Source organism: Struthio camelus, chromosome 1, assembly GCF_040807025.1.
Source record: "Struthio camelus isolate bStrCam1 chromosome 1, bStrCam1.hap1, whole genome shotgun sequence".
Lineage (NCBI taxonomy): Eukaryota > Metazoa > Chordata > Aves > Struthioniformes > Struthionidae > Struthio > Struthio camelus.
The window spans coordinates 40785375-40812152 of NC_090942.1; the positions used below are offsets into that span (position 1 = coordinate 40785375).

Sequence of the window (26778 nt, forward strand, 5' to 3'; positions counted from 1 at the left end):
CTTTGTGGCCTCTCCCACCACCAAGGCTGGGAGAGGAAGGGAGGAGAAGGTAAAACAGCCATTAAAAACCCCAGTTTGCTCTGGGATAGGGAGGGGAGAGATGGGACATACTTGGGCTGCTCTTCTCTCGCTAAGGCCAAAAAAAGTCCCTGCCCGGGAAAGCTGTGTGTGCAGAACGAGTGGTGCTGCTTCAGAGGCTTTCAAAGGCGGTCGCAGGGCAGGGCAGAGAGGCTGAAGGGTGAAGCTGCTCCTGCCCAGGCGGGTTGCCCAGCCGGTGCTCGCGGGGGATTTGCTGCTGCTGCGTGTCTGCATGTGTTTAACACAGGACAAACATAACATCCGTTATCGGCTTTGGCAGAGTTACGATCACGGCCTCTTAGATTTTAAGGCTTCAGTCGTAAGGCTTGGTAAGTATTAATAAAGCAAGAAGGTTTGTATGTAGATATCTCTGAAATATTGATCTTGCCTTCCAGTGGGACATGTTTTCTCTCTCCAGTGCATGTTTTCACGGCTCTTTATTTGCAACTACACTGTGCCACGCATTTGGCATCAAGGCTACCAACCTCTAGCAGAAGCAGCTCAGTTGCCATTTGTCTCTTTTTGCAAAAAAAATTAAACTATATAAAGTTACAATTTATTCCAGGCCTGCCTGCCTTTGTCCTCTCGTTATCCGTTTAATTCTTGAAGAATACAGTAACCATAAGCAAGCCTGTTTGTCCAGAAAGCTTCATTTGTTTGGGCCTAAGTCAAGACAAACAAGCATCTATAAAGCTATGTCATTAATTTAGCAGCAGCTGGGAATTTTTGCTTTCTCCGTCATGTAGCTGACTTAGCCTTCTGGTATAGTTCCATTATTTCCAAAATACATATATAGCCCTTGAATAGGAAACTGCAGTCAGACTTGGTGGTGTGTTATTTGTGACTAAGGGTTTTAAAGGTGGTGGGACGTGTCCATGCAGCTTGAACACCGTCATCTTGGCTCCGTGAATTCTAGCGTGGAGTGGGAACATGTCCTAGAAATACGTGGAAAGCTAGGCATAGAGTGCAAGGACCGGCCCTCTCTTTATCCTGATATATCCCATCCTGTTCAAGATTAACACCATTTGACGGCAGCAAGCTGTTGCTCTGACATGTTTATCTATCCTAACCCTATTCTCTCCTCAGTCTTTAACAGCTTTGCCAACTTCTGTCGGTCTGTCTTTCTGTGCTTTTTAGACATCAAGTTGACTTGCATGGTAGATCAAACCTTTGCCAGAAGTGTTTCTTGACAGTTCAGTGCAGTCAAGACAACTATGTTATTCAAAATGCCTTTATTCATGCAATAATTCTACATTGTTTATACCAGTAAACATGAACTGTAAATTGTTGGGTTTGCTAAAATAGCCCATTTGCTATGCTAAGGCAAATATTTCACATGAGAGAAGTGCCTAAGAGAGCACATAATCCCAAAAGCTAATTTAATGCAAATCAGAGTCCACAGATGTTTGCAAAAATGAGATAGCAGACTAACTGAGGAGAAGAAAATGTTCTGATAACTCTGTCCCAGCACTAGTTTCTTCACAAGCAATGAATAGAATATTGTCCCTAATTTGGAACTAACCTGCTATGTACGAATGGTATTTGGGTATTGCAAAAGATACTGTGGGACTTTGGAGCTGTTGTTTCTAATTTAACATATGTCTACATGTAATAGACGCTTCAATGGGACTTAACTGAAGCTTATCTACCCAATGGCTACTGTGTCGCTACTCTTAGCCTCCCTCTAAGACCGAACGCAGTCACTGATCCAGGGCGTGCTGATGGAGTGAGAGGGAAAGGCAGGGTCAAGCAGCAAAACCATTGCTCAGGGGACGTATAACTGCCCGTCGGAAAGTGTCACCGTGCATCCTAGAGAGCAGCCAGGCAGAGAAGATGATGATGAGAAATGAGCACAGCCGAGTGATGAGGAAGGCAGGAAGACTTTTTTTAGTTTAGCAGTGCCGGGAGAAAACACATTGATGTTTGGGGTGGGGAGGATGAGACTTTGCTCCAATATCTAAAGCCCTGGTGGAAGCACTGTGGAAGGAGAAGGCTGAGGAGATGCGGTGGGACTGGACCTGCTGTGCAGATTTGTTGGGGGTCTTAGATTAACAGGAGAGTGTGCATCTCTGATTACAGTCATCTCTAATTTCTGGCTTAAATCCCCTTACAGAGTTCTCTCTGTAGCTTGAAGCACATTGCTTCAAGCTTCTGTACTGTACAGAGAGAAAAGCCTCTCAGCTAGATAAGAGGCCACGTTTTCTCCACAGCTACTGAACATCCTTCATGTACGTGCATGGCTGGGAAGAGTATGATCAAACAGCAACCAAAGCCTGTGTTGCTCTCCTGACTTTGATGAAGCTCTATAAAGGAGTGCTTCAGGCTCCCACAGACAGCCTTAACTTTACCTGTGTGCCTGGAGCTGCTTGAGTGTCCTTAAAATGTAATGTTTAAACTTAAAACTTACCACTATTTAAAGTTGAGTATGTTGGTAAGTAGAGTTCCTTGACTGTCACTGATGTAATTGCATTGAAAAAATATTGACCTGGAAAGTGTGGCTTCAGCTAAAAGAAGAAATGCAGAATGCTGGAGGAACATATATATTTTTTTCTGCTGATGTACTATGATAACCTATGTGTTTCCAGCACTGTCATATGCCAAAAGAGTCCCCTTCCCCAGGGAGAATCAATGGTCCAGGGCTCTGAAGACTGAAAAGCTGGAGAACAATGCCATAAATAGGTTATTGCCTGGTAAGGCCCATCCAGAAAATGATGCTATTTATTTAATTGTAATGCTACTTTGTCAGGGTCCTTATTGCACTGGGACACTTGAACACAGCAACTTGAGTAGCTTGAGAACTTGTTCCAACATGGCAAGGATGAGGTTGCATCAAAACACCTTATGCCAAAGCTCTGATTCAAAACTCGCTTCTCAGATGTTATCTGACACTGGAGTCATCTTATCTCACCATATGGAGTACCACCTTCCTAGGTGCCTGGATAACCTGCATTTGGCTTCTCCACATGCCTGAAGCTGCCCTAATATGAATTTGAACCGCTCTTCCTTGGGCTAAGCGTCTTCTGCTCTCTGAACTGATGAGGATCCAGAAATACGTGTTATTTTGTCTTCTTTTGTGTAGCATTCTTGAAGGATTTGGCATGGTGGCATGGCTCAGACCATGTCTAATGCACACCAAGGGGAGCAGTTTCCCAGATGGAAGCAAAGCAGGAAGAAGGGGAAGTGAGGAGGCTAGTTGCTTTTTTTCAAAGCCTACCCAGATGAGATAGAGTCCTGTTTTATATGATAGCCTACTGCAAGGCTTCCTCACCCAAGCTGCTGGCAAGAGACACAGGAGCAGGTAGGTCCGTTCATTTGCTTCCCAGGTTCAGGGGGTCCGGAAGACTCCGGGTAGCTACTGGTGCTACCAGTTGCTCTGTTGGAGGTTTGGTGTCTGAAGTGAAGTCATCTGTGCAGGACAGCTGTGTAGAGCTGCTGCCCATGCAATCTGCACAACACTTGTTGGCTATTGCAGCCACCATCATTTTCTGCATCTCCCCCTCTCCCTGCTCTTCCCAGCCCTGAGCTACCCTGCCTCATGTGTCCAGGCTGCAGCCCACTTTGGCTGATCCCTGTCCTCATGACTGCAGATACAGTTGCCTGCCCAGAGGGAGAGTGACCAGCTGGATACTCACTTCTAGGGGAGTGGTGGCATGTCTCTCTTGACTGTGTGCATGTATACATAGGGGAGAGCTAAAAACAAAGAGTCACTGCTGCTTTTGGGGCCTGCAGGAGGGGCAGCTGAAAGGTCAGCTGCTACCAGGAGGTGCAGGGAGGTGGCTTGGCACCACAGGAGCAGCGGGAGCCACATACTGCTGTCTTGGGTTTACATTAATGTGTGTAGCATATCTGGGCAGCATGGGAACAGGGAGTGAGGGAAGGAAGTGGAAAGCAATTTTTGCTAGCAGTCAGCAGGCCATTTGATTGTCTCTTGTGGGATGACTGCAGCGTGTGAGCTGCCAGCTGAAAAGCCCTGGTGTAACACCCACCCATGAGAGCAGAGCCCTAAGCTCAGGTCCCCCTCACTTCTCTCACCTCTCGGGAGAGCTCCATGGCACCATCATCACCAGGCAGGCTGGCTGGGAATGCCGTTTTACAGTAAGCCACATACACTTTCCTAGGAGCAGAGACCTTATGCTGGCTCCTGTGCCCAGGTCCTCATCAGTTTTGTCTCCTCCATTTTTCCTAGTGAAGCTAAATATTTAATCCTTTTTAAAATTTTGTTTCCACTGTGTAGTGGCATAGCTTCAGCAGGAGTGGAACAGCCTCTCACCCCACACAAGTGAGGAGCCTGATTTCCAGGGCATTCCTCAGGGTGGTGTGAGTTGGGGGGGTTGTTAAATCTCTCCAGGCTGAGGGGGGAACTGAGCCCACATCTCCCCTTCTAGCCACGTGACTAGAAACCAATACTGTTGGTGGATCCCATAAAAGAACCTTATGAACCTTAGTCTGACAGAGCGGCCAGTGGTGCCTGTGCTCGGGCTGACTCCAAAGGGCATAGAACCACCTCTGCTCTTTTGATAACGCCATGTTTCCTATAGGTGAGCCTATGCAGCTCACTGCCGCGTGTGCTGGCTGGTCTGCATCCACTCCTGAGGCTCCCATTTCTCCCCATAAAAGTACTCCTCGCAGGGTCACAGATTTCAAGCCAGTGACAAGGCGCCTTAAAGCAAGTCACTGCAGTGCTTCATATTTAGGTGCCCAAATCCTTTGTTGGATTTGCTCAGGACTTGTCTGAGCATTGTGTCTGCTGTTCTGTATTTTCAAAAAATCTGCCTGAGAACCATTTTCAAGAAAAGACAGGGAGTTCAGTCAGACTCAGAGGAAGCACTATCAAAGGTTTCTTTCACTTTTCTCATTAGAAAATTCGACTATAGCTGTTTCTTTAGTATCCAGGTGTTCCAATAAGCGATGCATTTCTGATGTATCTGGAGCAGCAGCAGTAGTAACATCTTTTCCATCACTTAAGGTCCTTTGTTGTGACACTGTCCCAGAATCTACTAAAGGAGGTGCAGAGTCGGCATTTAACATTGTACTGTGACTGTGGAAATTTGGTAAACTCCATCGCTGAGGGCTTCTGTCATGATCTGTTATGAAACCTGCTATACTACTACTGTGCTGTTCATGTTTCCGCTCCCCTATCACACTAGGAAGTGACTGATGTGTCTCAGAGTTAGCGTGGTATGTAGATGTTTCTGGAGGGACAATCGGAAGATCCAGAAGAGTTGCATCTGTCGCAGTTGGACTCCCTTGGAGTTTGTCTTCTGGCACGCTTGTGGTGGGGTCAGTTTGCAGATTTGGTTTGCCCAGCACGTCAGGTCCTTTCTCTTTGGTTTCAGAGAAGATAACCTCGGGAACTGGCTTGTTTGTCTCAGGTGAGCTGTCACTGTCGCTAAACTGTGCCTCGTTCCTAGAGGTTTCGGTTATAGGACCTAGATCTCTGCTGCTATGAAGTCTGTTACTTCTGTCAGGTCCTTCGTATTTCTTCTTGAAGCTGGAGGTAGAATGTCTCCCTCTTGTGTGCATTTCTTGCAGATGTCTGATGTGCCCCTTTTCGTCTGCTGGGAAGAACACTGAATTTTCACTTGTCTGCCGATTGTAGCGTCGGTGGGCAGGGGATGAAGGACTCTCATGGACGCTGAGAAATCTCTTAACTCTTCTCAGAACCGAACGTTGTCTTCTGTGTTTCTCCTCTTCCCATGGCCACTCTTCCCCATAGAGGAACTCTGTATCAGCCAGCCTGCCAAATAAAGCCAGGCAGCAGGTGTCACGTACATACAGGAAGTAGGCAGTATATACGCAAATATGTATGTCTTGGTAGGAAGACAGCAATAACAGAGAATATTTAAGAACCAAAGCCCTAATGTGTCCCTGAGGAAGAGCATGGAAGGGATGAAAAATGGGTGAGGATGCCAACCAACAGTGCCTGTTCCTCTGTGACTGCTGCATCTCCTGGAAAGCTCTCAGCATTCAGGTGCCTCTTTGCCTGAGGACCAGTTGTGAAGGTATCAAACTGGGCCCCTGGCCCCGTTTCGTGTTTGGGTTAGGATCCAGGGCAGCTACACTAGGCTACTGCGCTGAGAGGCTGCAGCACCCTATGACAACCCCACGCAGTTAGGCTTGGCATTAGGGTGAGGGGAAGGGGAGATCCCTGCCCAATGCTGTAGATACTTTGTCAGCAGAGTTCTTTGGACAAAATGACAGTAATAAAAATCTACTCCTAAACAGAAATAGAGGTAAGGGATGGTTATAAGGGAGGGGAATAGAGAGGGAGGGTTTCAAAATATGTTGGAATGACCCAGGTGCTCACATCTCATCTACTTCTAAAGCATGACAGTGCATTTCAAAGTCCCAGCTGTAACTGCTACTCTTTTCCTGCCCAGTCTGGGTGGTTAGAGAGGATGACAACTGCTTCATCTGCCAAGCAATTCAGCATATATTACTGACTCAGTGCAGCCCAGAGGACCAGGCACACTGGCCCAGTTATCAGTCCTAAGGACAAGGATTTCAAAGGGGCTTAGGCCGGTTTTGAGGCGACGAGCACAGGGAGGAGATGCTAACCCAGAGGGACAGAGGAATCTCACCCAGCATTTATGAACATGGTGGATGAGGAAGAGAAGGGTTTGGATTTTGTCTCAAGTTATCTATATTTGTTTCAGACTTGGATGAGTCTTTAGACCGTTTTTGAAATTCACATAAGAACTACCTATATCCTTTTTAAAAATGAGTGGAGAAACAGTTATGAGGAGAAACTACTTGATTTAAAAAAAAAAGGCATCATATTGGATTTGTTTGCATTTCACAGGGTTTAACACAGAACTTTTTTTTTTCCCCCACTCTCTCCCATTTTTGTGAAGTGCTTCTTATAAAAAGAATCACAGATCTCAGACTTAATTGTTTTTCTTCTTTTTTCCCCTCTTTTTTCCCCCCAGCAACTGCAATAAAACAAATTATATTCTATGGGGTTTTCTTCTCTGCTTTTATTTTAGCTATTTTATAATTTCTCCAGACTAGAAGAGTTTCTGAAAAGGCTCTGTGTGATAAAAGGAACTGGTATAATAGCATTGTTCTTTTTGTTTCTGTGCATGGCAAAAATGGAAAACTAAGAGGAATAAATGAGAAAACACCGACTTCCTTTTCAAAGCCAAATGAAGCAAAAAATTAAGCATGCTTTACTTTAATAAAGATTGGAAAATTCTGAAAAAATGGAAAACCTCTCAAGATAATTTTCAAAGCTACAAAAAGGCTGCTATGAAGATTTTTTTAAAAAGGATTTTCAGATAAAAATGTCTACCTGCCCTGATTCACACTTACTGATCCGTTTTATATTACAGCATGTCACAAGTGTTTAAACTCAGCAGCTTATAAGCTGACTGGACTATCACTGCTTTCTAACATAGATCCTGACAGTACTGGGCAATGCTATATCCTCGCAGTGGTTATAATAATGGCTCTTGTAATGATCTCTGCAAACAGTTCTTTTTCTCTCTTCAGAAAAATCTGACCACTCCAACTCCCGTGCCTACATTATTAGTCTACGAAAAGTCATACAACATGTAAGATCACTTCTTGTTTACCTTTGCAATAATCTCAATTGATTTTAGCCAGCTGATAGAAGGAAGCATCTGCTGATTGAACAACCAAAGAAAAAGCGATTATGCTAATTGGGGGGGGGATGTGGAGAGGCTGTAGTAAATTGAAAGTTATTAAGAAAAGTCAGTCACTGTGTTCAGATACTCGTTTGTACTCAGAGATTATCAACAAGCCCCCACCAGTATACCCCATTTATTGATTAGATCATTTAAGCTAGAGGTGCACAGCACATGAGCACATGGATCACTGAAGACACCATCCCGTCAACATCAGTTGACTCTCCTTCCCGAATAACACCAAATCCCGTCCCTGCCTTCCCCGCTCACACCCCTGACCCCTTGCCGCTTCACCCCACTCCCCAGTGGAACTGCACTTTTAAAATAATTTATTACAAAGTGCAATTCCTGAGGCGGCTGCCCCAAAGCAGAGCTGCCACGGTGGGGCTGGCCTTCGGGGGTCCCTCCGCGTCGGGGCCGGACCCAGCCACCGTGGCCGGGGGCGGCAGCGCGGTGGGTTCGCGCCAGGGGACGGAGGTGCGGGAGGTGCCCGCGGTGCTGTGTCTGAGGGCGTTAGAGCCCTTTCGTGCCACTCACCCCATTTCGATAGTCGACCCGAGGAACGAGGGAATGCAGTAGTCGGCAGCTGCTTTGGTATAGGGCGGCCGGGCAGAGGAGTCGTTCCAGTATATGTCTTTCTCCATCCTTGGTAAGTTCATGTGCATCTCATCCACCGCCAGAAGCGAGACCTTAGATTTTTTTGGTATAAATCATGTCACTTTCAATATAGCAGAGTGTACAAAATAATCTGCTTTGTACTGCCTGGTCAAGGATTTTTTCTGGAAGCTGCGTATTTTCAGTAAGCTGCATATGCTGGCCTGAGCATTGCGAAGAGACACAGTATTAAAATATAGTCCCCTCGAACCCTCCTGTTCCCGTGAAAGCATAAATTTTATTGTAACTGGAATCTTCCGGGCTGCAAAGATATTTGCTTCATATTGAATTCCCTTTCCTCAAGCATAATACAAGGATGACGTGGTTAAACGGCCCATGTGACTCTCCATGTGCTAGGGGACGTCTGCCTAGGCTATTAATCACGTTCCCTCGGACTTCCACAGGTAGAGGGCCTTTCTGAGAGCCTTCGTCCACATCTTACCACAGGCGGTGCTAAGCACGTGCCTGCCCTGGTTTAGGGCTTCCCGACATTGTGCAAGCGCCCTTGGGTCCTCACCTGCCTCGCTTGCTCTGCTGGATACGCGGGTTCGTTTTTCCTGCCCTTGCGCCCTCTCAAAACTGGGCTCCGCTTGCAGCCTCTTTCGCCCCCAGCAGCTCTGCAGTCAGACAGCAAGGGAGGCCCCTACGCGCTTTCGTGGCATGGCAGAGGGATGACAGGGGCCGCTTGGCAGTAAGTGCCACGAACGCTTACCCCAGCAGCTCCCGCCACCGAGGAAGCTGCTCCCAATGCTGGCCACAGGCGATGCTGCGGGCATGAATCATGGCACGAGCCATGTTTATTGGTTCAGGGCCCTGTTTGGTGTTTTCTGTATCATCATCTTTTTTTTTTTTTTAAAGAAAGATTAATATACAATAATGTAATCTCTAGCCATTCAGATTGCCAAAACATGTTTCCATCCATAAGGGAATAGATGACTTTGGGATTTTGCAGGATTGACCTACATTATTTATTTTTCCAGGCATAGACTGAGCTTACAGTGTGCAGTCAGCTGATTGCATCCTTAGTCAGGCAATAAGAAACATCAAATACCAAATGCATGTTGCATTAGCATGTAAAAACAGAAATATGGGGATCACAGCCACAGGTATTCCTTCAGGGAAAGATTCTGTTTTCGTGACACTTGCTGCCATAATGGTGTACCGCAATACAAGAACTAGTATTAAATTAAATCATAACATATGATGCAGTGAAGCTGGAAGCAGAAATAACAACAGCAACCTGTAAATTCCTATCGATGCACCAATTAGTTTCAAAATCATCATCATCTTCTCCAAACGGATTAATAAGTTGCTCAGCGACCTGGAACGACAAACGAGACAGTGAAGAGAGGCTGGCGTGCAACCCCAGGGCTGCTGCCCGAGAGCAGATACCATCTGATTTCCTCTCTCCCCTCCCCGCATCCCTTGCAATGATCGCCCGAGCTCCAGCGGGACGTTTTGGCCAGCCCGGCGAAGCGCCAGCTTGCTTCCCTTACAGAAGTGCGCCTCCGTGCCTCGGTGGTGCTGCCAGTCGGCATCGTCGGCACCAGCCGGCTACTAGGAACTGAGGAACGGCCAAGCTGCTTTGGCTGTCGCACTTGACAGCCATTACCTTTCGTTACTCTTACCTTGGGCTGATTTAAATCGACGGTATAGCAGCTAAAGGCTCTGTTATTGCATTACGCTCTACGATACTCTGCCAGCCTGTTCAGTTAATATTTCTGAGCAACAAAACCGAATTTTTCTGGAAAGAATACGGTTTGTCTGTCTGGCTCGGCCCCTGCTTATTTACCCACAGAGTCACTGACTGCATTTCTTGAAGCTAAGGTTCTTCAGGAAAAGCAGCCCACCAAAAAGTCTTGGCTTAAATCAAAACTGTGTGTCATCCTAGCCAAAAACCAGATGCAGAATCCAAATTTGTTCTTAGATTCAGCCGAGTGTTTTGGATGTCTCTGAAGGAAGTGAATAAAATTGCAGGGGGCCAGTCTGTTGTGGGGAGGAGACAACTGGACAACGTGAGGTCGGGCGCCGCTGTAGGGAGGTGCCTTAGTCCTTGGGGGCTGGGAAAGGAAACCTCTTGGGCTTCCTGTAGTATTACATGTCTTTTTTTTCTCCTGAAATAATCAAAAAATGGGAAAGCAAGCAGCGACTGCTCGCCTCATCTCTATAATCACCAAAATACAGCAGCTGTGCTGGGGAGGAAGAAACACATGAAATGGGAAAAAATGCAAAAAAAAAAAAAAAAAAAAAATTTGTGTGCCTTCTCTCCTCCCGGTACTGTTTTCCTTCTGTTTGTCTTCTCCAGCCCGAGCTTTGGCGCTGAGCACGTTGCTGCTGAGCACCCCCCAGATCCCGCCGGGATCGCCGGGGCCGTGGATGGCAGCGGTGGCCGACCGCGGGATCAGGCCAGGAGCAGCCCGGGCTCGACACGGCTGTGGGCAAAGCGACGGTCTCTGCTAAACGTTTGAGCAGGCCCCTCACTAAAATAACTTATATATGAACTAAAATAACAGTAAGGCAGTCGCTCCATGGCTATTTTTTCACATGTGCCTCATGTCTCAGTCTCTCTAGCTCGTATCATTAGGCGGTTGCTTGCCGACTCTCCTGTGCTAGCGCTTCCCAGGCTAGGGGTGGAAGATGACAAATCAGCTGCTGAGAAGACCGACACTATAAAAACCCCAGATAAGGACGGGGGACTGAAAAGGAGCCAGGGGACCATCTGTGCTCAGACTCGTCGTTCTGCCCCATGGCATATATTGCAGATATAATTACGTAACTGCTGCAATAGGAATAAGCCAGAAAGCAAATTGCCCAAGTGGCTCTGCGGGGGGAAAAAAAACAACGGATCAATTCAGCGCAAACTGGGGAATCACCCCGCAAAAATGCACTGCAAAACCTGTCATGAAAGCTTACGAAAAGGGAGTAGGGTAAAGGCAGAGGGGACAGCAGCGGTGGCCTGTTGCCTGGCTGACCTGCTCCCGGCATGTGCGGCATGGCTTCACCCTCTGGAGGGGAGCGTAACGCCGGCCGGCCGAGCCCCGCGTTGCGGTGGCCTGTCTAGTACGGACATGCACATGGGGATCTAGAAGTGTCTCACGTCATGGGAAGCTTTGCCCCTGTGCTGTATGTCCGTGTAACAAATCAGGCCTGAGGCCAAGGAATGAGCTCAGATTAGCCATTATTTCTGAGGAACTGCTACGTTCCTGGAAGTCAATGGTTCTGGGCCCTTTTTACAGCCTGGCAGCCAAGGTCCGACGCGCTCAGCAGGAGAGAGGCTTTAGCCTTCACGACAGACGTATCCCGGATCCTGTGGCACTGCAGGTTTGGGCAACCCGCCGGTCTGAGGGAGCACTGCCGATTTTAAATTTGCTTTTTTAAACTCCTTCTCCTCCCTTTTTTCCTTTTTTTTCTTTTTCTTTTTTTTTTTTTTTAGTGCAGAAGATTTTCCAGCCGTAATGACAACTGACTCCTGATGTTGTCCGGAGGGAGCTGGAAGCCTTGGGCCTCCCTGGAAAAGGTGCTTCCCATAGACTGGGGCGCGCATGGAGGGGAAAGCGATCCCCTCGGGGCCACAGCGCGGGGCGGTCACGAGGAGCTACTCCACTGTTTGCGTGCCACAGGCGGGGCAAACGCCAGAAGACTGAGCCCAAAACGGTTTACGGTTTTGTAACCCACGAGTAAAATCTTAGGAGACGTTCCCTAGGGATAAAGCCTCGCATAAACGCTGGTGTAAGCATCTGCAACTTCAAAGAAAAGCTGTGCTGCAGCTGCCTGTCTGCACTGACGTGTCTAATGGACACAGAGAGACAGGCACAAGAAGCACATGTACACGGAGTGAGTCAACACCTTTGAAAACAGACAAAAAAGCAGCAGCCAAAAAAGATCCCTGCTGTGGGGTTTGACTAATCTTCCCTGATGTTTCCTGACTTAGAAGACAAGAGTCCACAGATGCAAATACATTTTTGACAACTTAACTTAAAAAGAGTTAAGTTGCTTTGAAAATACACGATTTTTAAAGCCCATAAGTATCTCACCAGCTATACATTGCAAAACATCATTCAGCTGGCGGCATAAATGAACCAAAACTGGAGGGGTGTCTTTCAAACAGAAGAGCTTATCCCATGAGCTGCACACGTACAAAGCTCTTCCTATCAAGGGGCTTTGCAGGAGCAGTGAGCTGCCAGTCTCTCTTTCTCCATCTCTTTTCCAGGCTGTACGCTATACCGCAAATACCCCCAGACTGTACCCGGAGGACGAGAGGAGCTCACCCCGCGGGCCTCTGCAGAGGAGGCACGTTACTGTTCCTGCAGTCTGCCGATTTGGGACGCTGCCTGTTTTACCGTGCCATTTTCAGTTTGGTGTGGGAAGAGGGCGGCCGGTATTAGACCCTAAAACTGGCCGATTCTGTGCAACCTGTATCCTAATGCACAAGTCAGTTCTGAGCTTCCAGCCGTGATTAATAAACCCAAAAGGAAATCCTAATGCGCATAGGCCCTAATGTACGCATTTGCTTTTTATTTGAAGCTTTTTTTCAATTAGTCTACTTTGATACTCATTGCAGAGGAGAGGATTAATATGAGGTATATGGCTTAATTACATAACTATTGGATGGATGACGATATTTTAACTGACCAGCCATCAGCAGGCTGATGGGTGGCATGCAGTTCGTTCTTTTTAATGAACTTTTTAATGCGGTAGAATTGCAGCCAATATTAGCTGTCACTGTTTGATAGCCCTCTGAAATTGGAGACCTTTAACTGCCTGCATCTGATTAAGTTAACAGCAGGTACTGCTGTTCATAAGAAGAACTGCTTGACCATAGGAAGAAACTGTGCTTCAGTCCCTTTCAGTCTGTGCCAGGGCTACCACAGTATTTTCCCATCACATGGCAGAGTGGGAGAAAGGGCTTTTTTAATCTTCCATCTGTCAATTTATAGTCCAGGTCCTGGGACTGGATTTTGCCAGAGCAATACCTCCTTAGGGAGTTGTCAGTGCACCGTTCCTAATAAAATGGGCTCTTTCAGGTTCCTGATCATTTCTTACTGTAAGATCTGTTGGACGGAATTAAACATGTATTGGAGGTTTTTTAAAGGTTTTCCTAAGGATCAACCACAGGACACTTGGGGCTGAATTCAGCTTTGGCGTAACTCCATTACTCTTCAGGGACTTTATAGCGTGCCATAAATCTGATACCTTGACTTCAGCTTGACACCTTCACCAACTCACCTAGCGAGGGTTCCCCCATTACCTTTCCAGAACACTAGTTTACCTTGAGCCATCCCGCGTAGAAGAAGAACTGTAGCAGTGTGAAGACTGGAATGTAAAGATCTAAGTCGTGTCCCTGATACCCTTGGTCAGTATCCAAAAATTGACGCCCTATCAGGCAGGCAAAGAAAAAAGTGTAGACTGCTAGAGTAACAACCTGCAAAGAACAAAACTTAATTGAAATCATGTAATAATACAGTCTCACACATAAGGCATCACGTACCCAAAGGCCTTTGAATGTCTTTCACAAGGTTATTTACAAACCTTTAGAGAGTCACTACAAATAAAGAGGCTCCATGAAGTAATTATGGCCAGCAAGTGGACCCAGAAAACACAGAAATATTTCAGTGCTTCCCCCTCTCCCAAATTATGTAAGGCCTGCAAACATCTTTGCATTAAATATGACTTAAATATTTAGCCAAGCATCCATCCTATAGAGTAAATCCAGTGGGAGTCAATGAGTGCTCAGCAGCTCGGAGACTCTAGTTAAGTCTAGAGGCTGGATGCTTTGCACTGATCTCTTTTTTTTTTTGGAGCTCTGGTTTCAAATGAGAATATCGCAGTACCTGTGTATAGACCAGCGGAATTCCAACCCAGTCGTAACCAAACAAAAGGCTACACCAAGAGCGGTACTTATTCATCTCCTAAAAAAAAAAAAAAAGCAAAACGCCACAAAACAAAATCGTATCATGTTCAATTCTAAATGGTACGCACTTTGTTACAACTAAATTTTATACATGTAAAAGGAGAGGAAAAAGAGAAAGTGTAGTACAAATTGATAACCTAGTTATATGCAGCAGCCTGTTGGCATGTTTGAATACTCACTTAATTTATGAACTCAGAGTGTTTAGCATAATCTGTATTTCACAAATTATTTTTTGTTTCATTTTCTCAAAGGTATTTACAATCCAGAGATATATTAAAAAGGATATATTATGTCATAAAAAGGATGTTTGACCATTTATTTAGGTAGATTATTTTCCCTTCTCCAGCAATGGAAGAGGTATATGTTAGAATTCTTTTTTGCTCCCCAGTTTGTTTTTTTCAGTCAATATCTTCTCAGTTTATAAATATAATTCCAGTGAACTGCTGCTATATTTGCATTTGTGCGCATTGGTACACAGAGAAAAGGGGTATAAATCTTGAGAAAGAGCATTTAGATGAGATCGGAGAGTTGTATGTACTAAAACAAACTGTGTAAGTGAAAAGCCTACGTAGCAATCTAAGATTAGTTTTTTGTGTATTTACTTTTTTACTTACATTCAGCAGTGTCTGCAGATCTACGCTATCTCGAATTCTACCCTCTTTTCGTGCCTTTGATGCCAAATTTCCAAACCAGACAAATGGAACCCAGTATTTAAGATGGGGAGACTTAAGATCATCAAATATTTTCCTTTCATACCTTGTCATAAAACCTATTTACAAAAAAAAAAAAAAAAGTTGGTTTATTGTGTGCGACCAGTACAACTCAATGTTATAAACGTTAATGGAATGTGACTTTCCAGGCAGTTGCCTGGTTTGAGGCATATGTGAGCATGTTTATGTGATATTTGCATAGAAGTATGCAGAACAATATCTATAATTGTAACTATTAGCTTCCTTTTTTGGAGTTTTCTTCCAGGATGGATCTTGCTTGAAATAACTTCTTCTTGAAATAACTATTTAAGGGAAGAAGAACTTATAAAGGAAGTCACATAACCTTCTGAGTCTGATAATTTTGGGGTAAAGCTGCAAAGCAGTGAGCAGGCAACAGAGGATAAGACTGCACTCCGTGAGCAGAGCTCAGTAGCGAGCGTGCCTTCTGCCAGTGAAATACTTCTCCACCAGATTGTGTGTCTTGTTTTCTTTGGGGTTGTGAAGGTCTGCAAAGAGACAGAAAAGGACTCACGCATAGAAATCCCACTGCTAGCGGGACACCGGGCCAAATCATGTGCTCTGGATCTGTAGGCTGAAGCTGCTCTCTGCCTGGCAATTTGCCTTGCCGTGGTGCTGGGAAGGCATTATATTTCCTGCAAGACTTACCCTGGCCTTGTGAAATCCTGCTTCCCTCTACTGCGAGTAATTGCAAGGTGAGCTGGCAGGGGAGCCCGGGGCCGTGCTTGGCAGAATCGCCGCCGGGACAGCACCGTGCTCGGGGCGGCGCGGGAGCAGCTGGTGTTTTGGAGCAGCACCTCGGCCCCCTTGGGCTTTGCAGGCGAGAAAGCTCAGCTCTGCCCTGCTGTTCTCCTTCTGCCCGTGCCACTGAGAAAACTCGCCTGGGAGAATTTGTGATGGGAAATGCACAGTTTCCTTTGTCTGAAGCGTATATTTTCCGGGAATGGAGCAATGTTTAGGTTTGGGGAAATCTTAATTTTTGCTCAGGTGTGTGGGTCAGCTGCCAGGGTGGGTATAAAGGCTTCTTTTCTTGTGTTAACATTAGTTCTGGAACAGGACAGGCAGTGTCTAGTAGCAAAGCAACATAAAAATTAAGTGGCTCATTCAATTAATTTGCTGTTTCAGCAATAGTTTGAGTGCTGAAAACTTAACATGGAACTTGAAAACAGAGATGAATTTTTTTCTAGTCTCCAACTAGTAACTAAGTTTTTCCAGTTGGGTTGTTATTTTTAATGTTGCTAATGATACATGAAGTAGCAGAAAAGTATATATATATATGTATATGTATAAGTTCATACGACGTTTATTTTTCCATAAAGAGGTGAATAATGCAAGAACGGATTTGTTAATCAGGTGACCTTAAATACTTTTTTTGGTGAGCAAAATGGCATTTTGTTGTGCAGCTGCAATGACGCAACACAAGACGTGAGGTACTGCAACTACTGAAATGAAGCACATATTGCCGTTGGGCAAGAAGAAAGTTCTGTGGAAGAGGGAAAGTTCAACAGCAAGATTCAGTACTCCTGAATTGTTCTGGAACTGAAGAACAGAATAAGGTATAGCTTTCAAAAGGTCTCTGGACGGTTGTGCAGCCAGTTTGTATAATCATCTACGCAGAAATAATCAGGCAACGGGACAAATTGACATGCTAGGCACGACTCCTACGTCAGCCTTTTAGGCTACCTTTGATTTTCGGCTGGCCAGCGTTCCTTAGTACAGGGCAGGAAAAGATGCTTCTATCATGCTGAACCAGAGGTGCCAGAATATCAGAAAATTGATAGTCTGGAGGAAACACTGGATGCAATTCAAGTGAGAAGGTCTGGGAAGTCATTATCTAGAAGGACACAGCCAGAGGGTCATGAAGAATAGCAAAGCTCCAAGAGTCACTTCAGCTCTCCACTTAAATTGGGTACCTTTTTGTTCAGAAAAACTAAGCAAAACATTATTCTTTTAACAATAACATTCAAACTGTCATTATTTGTAAAGTTACAGTGTTCATGTTTATATTAATTAAATATTCTCTTTGATGGACATTAATAATGCCTCGTATTCTTATCACAGAAAGTTTTAAACAGTTCTGGATTGCTGTTACTGCTGGTGAAGGCACTTTGTGTATCTCCTCAGTATTTCCTCTTGGCTGGTTCAGGCTGCTTTCTGCCCAGTTGTTGATTTTTGTGTCTCATGTTCTTGAGCATCCAGCTTTCCTTTTGTACTGTTCAGCAAACAGGATTTGCAAACTTAGGAAGGCTAGGTATGTGACACTCATGACACAGGTCATGCATCAGCATCATGATGTCATGAATCGACATGAATCTGCTGCCCACAGTTCCATAAAAAATTTAGAAAAGAGTTACAAGGAAGATCCAGAACTGAAGAATATACCTTGTAGGAAGGGGCTAAAGCAGGTCGAGCTACTAAGTTTATTCAAGCCCTTATGTGCTCTGCTAATAGGTAGCTATTGAGAGAAAAAGGTGTTTTCATCCAACTAGGAAAGAACCACCAAACCTATCAAAAAATCCAAAGAGGAGAAGATGACTCTGTACAAGTTCAGGCTCAGAAGACAAATCCGCCTTTCAATAGGGAGTTCACCATTGTGAACATCGATTCACCTAGGAGGTGCTGGATTCTCCATTGTGCTCCTTTAAATGTTAAATCAAGGCTGGCTATATCCCTAGAAGGAATTATAGTTCAGTCAGAAGTTACAACATGATAAAGGGCGTTGTGAATAAGCTTTTATGCCTTGCGTTATGGATGAGTCAGACTAGATTACCATAATACTGCTCTCTGATTTAAAATCTATGCAGTTAAGCAGTTCATTTGCGGAGAAGGGAAATGTGTAGCAATGTTCTTACTAGGGCAATTCTGAATCTGATATGCAAAACTGGCAGAAGTTCCTTCAGTGATGACTGCTCTTTAAGTATCGGATTCTGCCACCCGTATTGATATTAAATGTTGCACTCCCCGTGCAGCCTGTTCCATAAAGCCATAGGGAACGAGGGACGGGATAACTGCACAGTGCTGTATTAGTCACGGTACGTAAGAGTAGCAGAACATGTCCTCAAGTACTCAGTGCTGCATCAACAAAATATCTGTGGTAGAATAGGCATTAAAATCTATAGAGCTGACTATACTGTCAAGACTTAGCTGCACAGTGCATAATATTTTCCAGTGTGTAAAAAAAACTTGCTTTCCGGTCTACATTTTTTGTACAATGCTGTGACATTTTGTCTCTTTTAGAACAGATTGTCTTTAGCAATAGGGAGGCAGAGCTGGATTAGCCTGCTGGAAATGCTGTAATTTTCCAGTGTGTATTAGAAGCAGATTGCTGGGGAGAGTGACAGAAGCTGCCTTGACCGCTCACAGGTTCAGGCAAACAATTTTGTTGAAAAGCACAAGGGAGTGAAATTCAAAATCCACCGGTATTTGGAATAGAGGAGACAAAACGGACCGTTTCTGTCAATAAGAAGAGTGCATTCTGCCTAGATTTTTTTTTTAATAGCCAAAGCTTCTCACATGTATATGGATGTGTGCATATATAGGCACACTGTATATAAGCATTAAATGGCTGCATTTAAGAAATGCAAGGCATTCAGCACAAACATATGACTTTTCCTATCTGAAACAGATTATCAAATCTCTGTGCTGGCGCCCTAGCCCTGACCCTGCCGGATCCAGTCACCCCAGAAGGCCTGGCATCTCACCTTACGTTTAAATACTCAGCAGCCACTCCTTCACAGACAAACAAATCCTTACAAAATTAAACTCTCTTCCCCATCATTATAATCAACTGTTGTGTAATCAAAACAAACAGAAGATAAAATATATGCTTAATACTTTGTATTATTTATCCTTGAAAAAAAGAACTTACGGTGAGATTGTAAATTTAAAGAAAAAAAGATTCATTTTTTAATTGTATCACAGTCAATCTATGACATGCACAATCTACTCACTAACAATTGAGATGAAGCTGTACTTGTGAAGTGCCTATGGAGGCCAGTCTCTGATAGGCTAGAAAACGCAACGCGGCTGCATTATATGTCATTGCAACCACGTTATTTTTTAGCTTTTGGAAAACTTTGATTGTACCTGCTGCATATGCTTGTTCAGGCAGGCCTATTGCCTCTAGGTTGTCTGAAAACAGATCCAGACAGGAGTTGCAGGCTCCCTGTGACTTCTGCAGTGTCACTAGATGAAGATGCTTGAGAGCAACATAAACGGCCATTTAAATGTGCTTCATTTAAGCCACTGACAAAAACGTGGCAGCTTTGACATGGATCAGTATGACAGAGACACGGGGCTGAAGAGGAGAGTTTTAAAAAGGGGCTGATCCCTCCCCTCCCCATGCACCCACCTGTGAAGGGAAGGAAAGAAATGCTGAGGACAAGAACTTGACAGTACCTGCTCCTACCACATGGTCCATGGTGGGAAACCTTTTGTAGACGGCGGTGCTCACGGAGCGGAAGATGAGCAGCGACGTTAAATTCACATAACGCATTAGAGTCCTTCTTATCAAGCGACCGTGTTCATCTTTTCCCTGAACACAGCTAGAGATCAAGAACATAAGTCGGTCTGGCCACGGTAAATTTACAAACTGGTTCCACCAACGATTCACCACCAAAGTGACATAGAAGCCTGTGGGTTTAAAGAAAAAAAAAAATCAGTGCCTATTCAGGGTTTATGTTTAGCTTACTTTTTGATTTAGGTTGGGGAGTGTTATTCACATGACTGAGTCACCACGTTTTCCAGAATAAAAGCAGTAAGTTGTGTCAAAAAACAGAATGCATGCAGTCAATGTTTGTTATTTAATATACACTACAATTTCACAGCCCTTTGCCCCTAAGCATTTCATGGTATACTAATACGAACTTCCAGATTGCCTCTACTCTAGTAGAAGTTGAATGGATTTAGTGTTTTGAAAGATTAGGTACAATATATCTGTGTTAGTGGGCTCCATATATATATATATATATGTATGCACACATATATGTACACACACACACATACATACATATATATGTGTGTGTGTGTGTGTATATATATACACACACATATATATTCTCTTTCATTAGTATATTAAAGGCCTTGAAGCATATGCACTGATGTGACAAAAGCAGCTTGACCTTAAGGAGCTCTAATGGAGGCTGATGATTGTATTGTGAGTCTCTAATCTCCCAGATGCCCCTCAGCTCTGAAATGCTCCCATGCACAGTCATTCATGATGCCTGCACAGTGGCAGTGCTGGAGAATAATTTCGCATGTAACCAGTACTTACCAAGCACAAAAGTTACAGGGATTTGCTCAGCATATTTGTCACAGTAAATTGATAATTTTTCAAAGAACCGTTTTTGGCTTCCTGTAAGAAAAAATCTGCAGCAAAAATAAAATGTATATGTGCTTTCATAATATTCTGGCACTAGCTACAGCGTGCAAACAAATATAAATAATCATATATGTGCAATCAGGAGCAACCTTGGCTAATGTCTTCAAGTGAATTCTTAAAGGTAAAGTGATGAACACTTGTAGCATGTAATAAGGAAGTTGGAGAAGAAGATAATACTGTTTTCTGGTTTTTGCAGTTTTCTCAGGACTAATGAGACTGGCACTACGAATTAGAATCAATATGCCTTTGGAATTAGCATGCTGCCTCATTCAGACCAGCAACGTTAGTAAGAGAGAACCTCGCAAGTAGAGCTTGCTCTCATTTTTCAGAGGGCTACTTAATAAAAATGCTCAGGTCTGCCTGAATTGCAAAAGGTTACTCATCTGCACTTGCTGTTATTTGAAAATGCCGCAGTGCTGCAGCAGTTTTCGCTCTTACTCCTAAGAAATTTGTCTTATCCATAAGGTGAAAAAGCTCAACAACTGTATTTATTTTGTAGTGAGGAAAATATTCACCAGATGCTAGAAAGAAATGAGTGGAGAATAGCAGCTTCCCCCCATGGAGAAAGATATCTAATGAAATACAACAAGCTTAAACACAAACAATTATTTTATTTGTATATATATTAAAATTATTCTTTGATTTCATTCAAAAATTATACATGACAAGTACTTGGTGTGTTTTTGCTCACAATTGTGTAACAAAATCTGCAGGGCATATGGCATGCTTTCCATGGTGCATTTTCTACATTCTTTAATTGCCTAGCATTTCAATGAAACTAAATTATGGATTTGTATTTCTTTACCTATTAGTGTTGTAATCTTATTTCTGAGTTTACAGGTATAGACTCCTGAACATTTTGGAAAGTTAGTGATTAATCACTGACAAACTGAAGTGATTTTCTCTTTGTTTCACATAAAAAGAAAACATTGAGCTCCAAGTAGAGATCAAGGCAAGAGCTGAATCATTGATTTTGATACCTATGTGTATCAATTAAAGCTTTCAATATACTAATTGATGCATTGCTTCTGTCAAACCAGCGTTTAATTTACACCTTGGCGGAGGAAGTAATTTTCCTTCTAACTTGACCTTCACAGGTGCCGTGTTACACACGGGTACTTGTGTATATACTCGTGACATAGAGGTCACTTCGGTTTTCCCTGTGGTTACGCTTGGCCAAAGGGCCAAGCCCTTAGCTTTGCAAGCTTAGGTCTGTAAAAATAAAGTTTATCATATTGCCCTTACTGTAAGCAAAGCTTCACTTTTCCTGAGAAAAGACTACATAAACTGGCCCTCAAATTATTACCTTTCAGTGTTTTCTACGAAACTACCTCTGAGCAACAGAAGACACGTTCTGCAAGTAGAAACGTAGAAAGGTCTACACTTATCCTTTCAGGCTGAAAAGCATGCTGAGCCTTGCCAAGTCAGAACGGCAGAAGCTGTATAACGCAGGCTGGCTTTGGGTTTTAACTTAGCCTAACATCAGCAGAGCTGTTGGTCAACAGCGGCACAGGGCTGAAAGCAGAATCAGTTGAATATGATATTTAGATAGTATTTTATTTATATCCTGCATGCTCTCTCTGGAATTTTAAAGTAAACGTGGAAATGAAAGGACATTAGAAAAGGTCTAAGGAAAAGATCATAACTGTGTAGTAACCTCCCCCCCGAACAGCCATTCATCAGCCTAACGCTGTGAAGTGTGAAACTTCAATATAACATTTAAGGAGATGTGAATCGGAAAGAGTGTACCTGTATAATACACTTATCGCTGTGTAAAGAGTAGCAAAAACAATAAATTCTCTGTACAGCAATTTGTAGATGCTGCCCTTCCACTTTAGGAGTAATCTGTGAAATCCAAAGAAAGTGGCATTTGCTACTTTGCTGGAATAAGTGACTGTCATCGTCTTGGCAGGCTGTGCCTAGAAACAGCAGAAGAGAAGCAGGAAACCAACAACATTTTAGACAGCGTATCCTAACCTGAGCGCACCCATGAAAAGAGGATAGATACTTAGATCTACACACACGTGTACACATAATAGTGTACGTATACACAAATACATAGTGAGTGTGTGCTTATAGATCCATAAAGAGAGAGAAACATACAAATCCTGCAATTAGGAGCCCCGCTGAGACCTGCAGGTCGATTGACGCAATGCCGTCTCTGGGCTTTGCCCCGAAGACCGCCCAAGGAGCTACAGCTAGTGCCAAACGGGACTGCCGGCCTGGGTGGCTGTGCCAGCCGCCCGGACTCATCACACCGCGGAGGCCTCCGCTGACCCCCAGGTGGCTCCAGGCTGGTGTGAACAAAGAGAAGGAAACAAATTTGCTTGTAATTTTTCAAAACTTTTGTCACAACTCCAGCAAGTGAAGTCAAACTAAATTTCACAACTGCACCGTCCTCCCCAGCCACTGTTTATAGCCGGCTTTGGCGCTTAACACTCATCTAAAACCAAAAGAGATTTGGAGACTACCTCTTTCATTAACAGCTATCACAGCAGCTGAGATCAGCTGGGGAGCCTTATTATTTTTCTGCTTGGCAGCTAGACATAGTCATCCATATATTGTCACTCCAGCATCGCATGGCCGTGCAGAAAAGCCACAGGACTGCTCAGGCAGGCAGCGTGCAAGGCAACGTAATTAAGGAGGCACTAAAAGTATACAGGTAAAGATTTTACTCCGGTTTTCTTGCTTGCTCACCTAGTGTAGGAATGATAAACTAACTTTTAGGTGCTTACAAAAAAACTAGCTCCAAATATGGGTGAAAGCAGCTTTGTACAGTATTCAAGGAAGGGAGTAAACAAGACGAGCACGAAGTCTCCGGGTAGTTATTGTGTAAGACGCCAGCATCAATATGCCTCCTGTCTGTATTTTCTTGATGCCAGTCTAGGTCATTTACATTCAGAAAAAAGTATGAACCCATCGTTAATAGATGACTTGATAGTATTTTGCACAACTTGACTAAGCCTCTGATGCAGAATGGAAAAATAAGCCGTGAACTGTAAAGCTGTAGAAGTGCCACTTTTTCTTTTAGTCACCAGAGAAATCAGCAGGGAAGAGCCACCGTAAGCCTGCTATTGCAGACAGACTGTCTCTTCTCGTGTGCAGAACGCCTGCTCTAGGCTTGCCAGCTGGGGCTTGGGTTTTTGACTTGGTAATTTTTTTCAGGATGCACGGTTTTTATTCTGTAGCCTCCAGATAATTGATAGTTTTTCTGTTTCTGAGAGCTGGCACCTCCCTTTATTTTTTTTGCTGAACTCCAAAAAGTGCAACTCAGGAGCCAAACGGACTGCCTGGTATGCAGAAGCGCAGTCCGGTCCTTTGGTCAGAATGCAACATCTAAAAATAAGGGAGCAGAGACTTCCAGTCTCCTGCAGAAACAGCCCTTTATAAACACGGGGAGAAGCCTGTGGCTAGACTGCAGGGTAGGACCTGGGCAAAAAAACATTGTTAATGCTACAGCGTGTTTCCTAGGACAGCTCTAGGAGCCTTTAGTCCCCCCTGCTCAATGCTGGGAAAATGTGCGTTCGGGTCATACAGGGAAGAAACGCGTCCCTCTCCCCAGTAATATCTAGTTTGTAATGGAAACCTTCAGTGCAACTTCCTGTGCGTAGGAACTTGGGTACAGGAAAGATATTGGATAGTGCGAAGGCTGCAACCGGACTCCCCAGCACAATAAGGTGCAATGGCGAGGCGATGAAGTTAGGAAAGGGCAGTCTGAAGGAAAACAGAAATTGCTATCTGTGGTAACAACCCAGTATTAGAACAAGGGGCAGGACAGACTCACTGTAGTTTAGGCTCTTTAAGATGAGACTAGATAATTCTCTAAAAGATAATCTTCTGGAAGAATTCACACCGCTGGGGTGTATAGGGGTCGGGCTATACAGCTCTCCCGATCTCTTCTGGCCCTGGTGTCTGTTGAGCTCTGAAACTTGTTGTCCGTCCCCTTCCTCCACGGGCCACGGGGAGAACGAGATTGCCCGCAGGGCCCTCACGACATTCGCAAGCTCTGCAGGAGGACAGCGGCTATGACCAAAGCCGTGTCCCACCGCGGCAGCCTACAGGGTTCAGGAGGGAGCCTTCCTCCCTTCAGGGGAGGAACGCTTCACCGAGGTGCAGCAAATCCGGCCTCGCAATGCCCTACAACTGACCACAGTCTCCGAGCTGGGCTGGTAACAGGGCTCCGGATTAAGAATACGCCCCCTCACACTAGGCTGGGAGAAGGTTGTTTGCATGCAGCGCGATTTGCCCGTTGAATCAAGTGGCTGCGTCTCGCTCAGCCAGACCCCAGCCGCCTCTCTCAGCACTGCAGTCGGAGCTGCGGAGGGCCGGGCAAAGGGGCTGCACCTTGGCTGGGCAGGCCCTGGCAGCCGGCAGCTTTTGCTGTCCGTTTCTGAAAGGGGGCAAACCCGCAGTCTGGGGGGCTGTTACAGGCTTTGGTGCCTCGGTTTCCTTCCCTTCCCTTGCTTGTGAGGCACCGCATTTCAATTTCCTGTTGAGCAAAATGGTTTATTGAATGTTTGTCATTCAATAATGCAATAAGCATTATGTTGCAATAATTGCAATAAGCAATAGGGGCTTCAAGGTGAAAAATAATGTCCCCAAATACATGCGAGGCCAGATTAGATGATCCTTTAAACTGTATGAAGCTTTGAGAGAGAGCAATGGGCCTATTTGATTATATTTCACAACATAGCAAGCACACACGTAGCTCTGCACTTGTGTGGGGTTTTTTTTTCCCCCCCTCCAGGAACAATTACAACCATTTGGGTATAACGCCTCCAACCCCGGGAAGTTTTGGTTTAAATCCAGGCGTTGTGCCCGATTCCCGCGTGGTGGTCCCAGGCCCTTGGTTCATGGGCAGCATGTTGCCTGAGAGTCCTTCCGACATTACTCATGGTCACAGGAAATTAAAAAGCTGAAACCGAGACTGACAGGAAGAGCAATGTATAATGATGCCCCCCAGCACATTCCTGGCTCAGCGCTCTTGGCCAGGGCCACCAAAGGACAACGGGCGCTGGATTAGATACCCCAGTCACTGGTGCCATGAAAGACCTTCCTGTTAATCGTGGTGCCCTTAGCTTCATTAGCAGCTATAGGGCCAGGCTTTCTGCTGGGATGGATTTGCCGGTTCTGGTGACATAACACCAGTTATACCCATTTTACATCTGCAGAAACTTTGGCTTTTATCCGTGACATGTCTTTTCCTTTTCTTCAGTGTTTGTTCCCTCTCTGGAACTTACTCAAGCGCAGAGCAAAATGTGAGTTATATCTTACTCCACTTCTGCTAAGATCATCAGAGCTGTTAGGCGTAAATGCCTAAAAAAAAAAAAGATTTTTTTTTCCTATTAATATTGAGCCCAGTTGTAAGTGGGAGTTTTGCCCAGCTGAGGATTTCAGGATGCATTGCTATTAAGAGAGAAACCGTAGTAAAAAATAACAGCAATCAGGATTCCCTAATTGACCATTAAAGAGACATTACAGAATATATAAATAAATAATGCCTCTGCACAGAACTAGCCCTTGTCATTGTTTTGCTTTATTTACTGTTTTATGGTGTGTTAGAGAAAGCGAGCGAGCGAGCAAGAGAGAGAGATCGGTGGCAAGTCAGATACAAAAATACATTAAGCACGTTCTGTATGCACTAACCTGCTATTTGGATTTGGCAGCCCGAGCACGAAGACAACTCCTGGACCTTTCCTCGTCCTCAGGCGTCCCGGCAAAGTACCCTCCAGGTCTGAAACGCTCGCTTCGCTCGTCTCCGAACCCGAGGCGCGCGGGCCGTCAGGGCATTGCTCCTCCTGCGCCCCGGGAGGAGCAGACTGACAAGGACAGGGGTTAAAATGTCTTTCCACTTCTGGGAGGGTGTTTTTGCCAAGTCCTCTGGCCCGTCAGCTACGCTGGGAACAAACGCAAGCAGCAGCAGCAGCGGCAGCTGCTGATCTTGCTCTTTTCTGCTCTATAATTATAACGCCGCTCGCCGCCGGCAAGACCCCTTTCATTTGAACGGAGAGGCTTGCCATGGTGTGGCTGGCGCGGCCGGTTTTCTCCTTTTCCCTTCCTGTCCCCAAAACGGGACAGACCTGAAGGGAACATTTCTTCTCTGTGACTTTAAAACAGTGATTTCTCTGGGCTCGGCCCTGCGAAGACGTGCCCGTGAACAGCACGGGCTACCTCCGGACAGGAGGACCTGGCCACGCTCCCAAACTCCCAGCTTTGGGAACGTGCCCCGCTGCACCTTGATCCCCCCCCCCCCCCCCCGGAGCGCGCCCTAGCTCTCTCTCTGCGCTGCTGCTTTGAACTGGGAAATCAGGACTCCTGGGTCTAGGTAGAAATACACATATGTATGGATATATGTAGAAATCGCCTATGCCTCACAGCAGG

General features: G+C 45.0%; 1 protein-coding gene across 2 annotated transcripts; it reads right to left on the bottom strand.

The window, feature by feature from the left end:
* Positions 1–1243: 1243 nt before the first annotated feature.
* Positions 1244–26240, bottom strand: BEST3 (bestrophin 3). Of its 2 annotated transcripts, XM_068935452.1 has the most exons (10): positions 26044–26086; positions 22147–22316; positions 20290–20384; positions 19416–19649; positions 14904–15058; positions 14210–14287; positions 13648–13800; positions 9619–9699; positions 8262–8413; positions 1244–5815 (listed from the first exon to the last, which is right to left on the bottom strand). In XM_068935452.1, the coding sequence occupies exons 2-10, from the start codon at positions 22296–22298 to the stop codon at positions 4909–4911; spliced, it is 2007 nt and encodes a 668-aa protein (XP_068791553.1). In that variant the 5' UTR covers positions 22299–22316; positions 26044–26086; the 3' UTR covers positions 1244–4908. The 2 variants fall into 2 exon arrangements, with proteins under 2 accessions (XP_068791553.1, XP_068791549.1); XM_068935448.1 differs by lacking the exons at positions 20290–20384; positions 22147–22316 and having other exon boundaries at positions 26044–26240.
* Between the last annotated feature and the right edge of the window lie 538 nt (positions 26241–26778).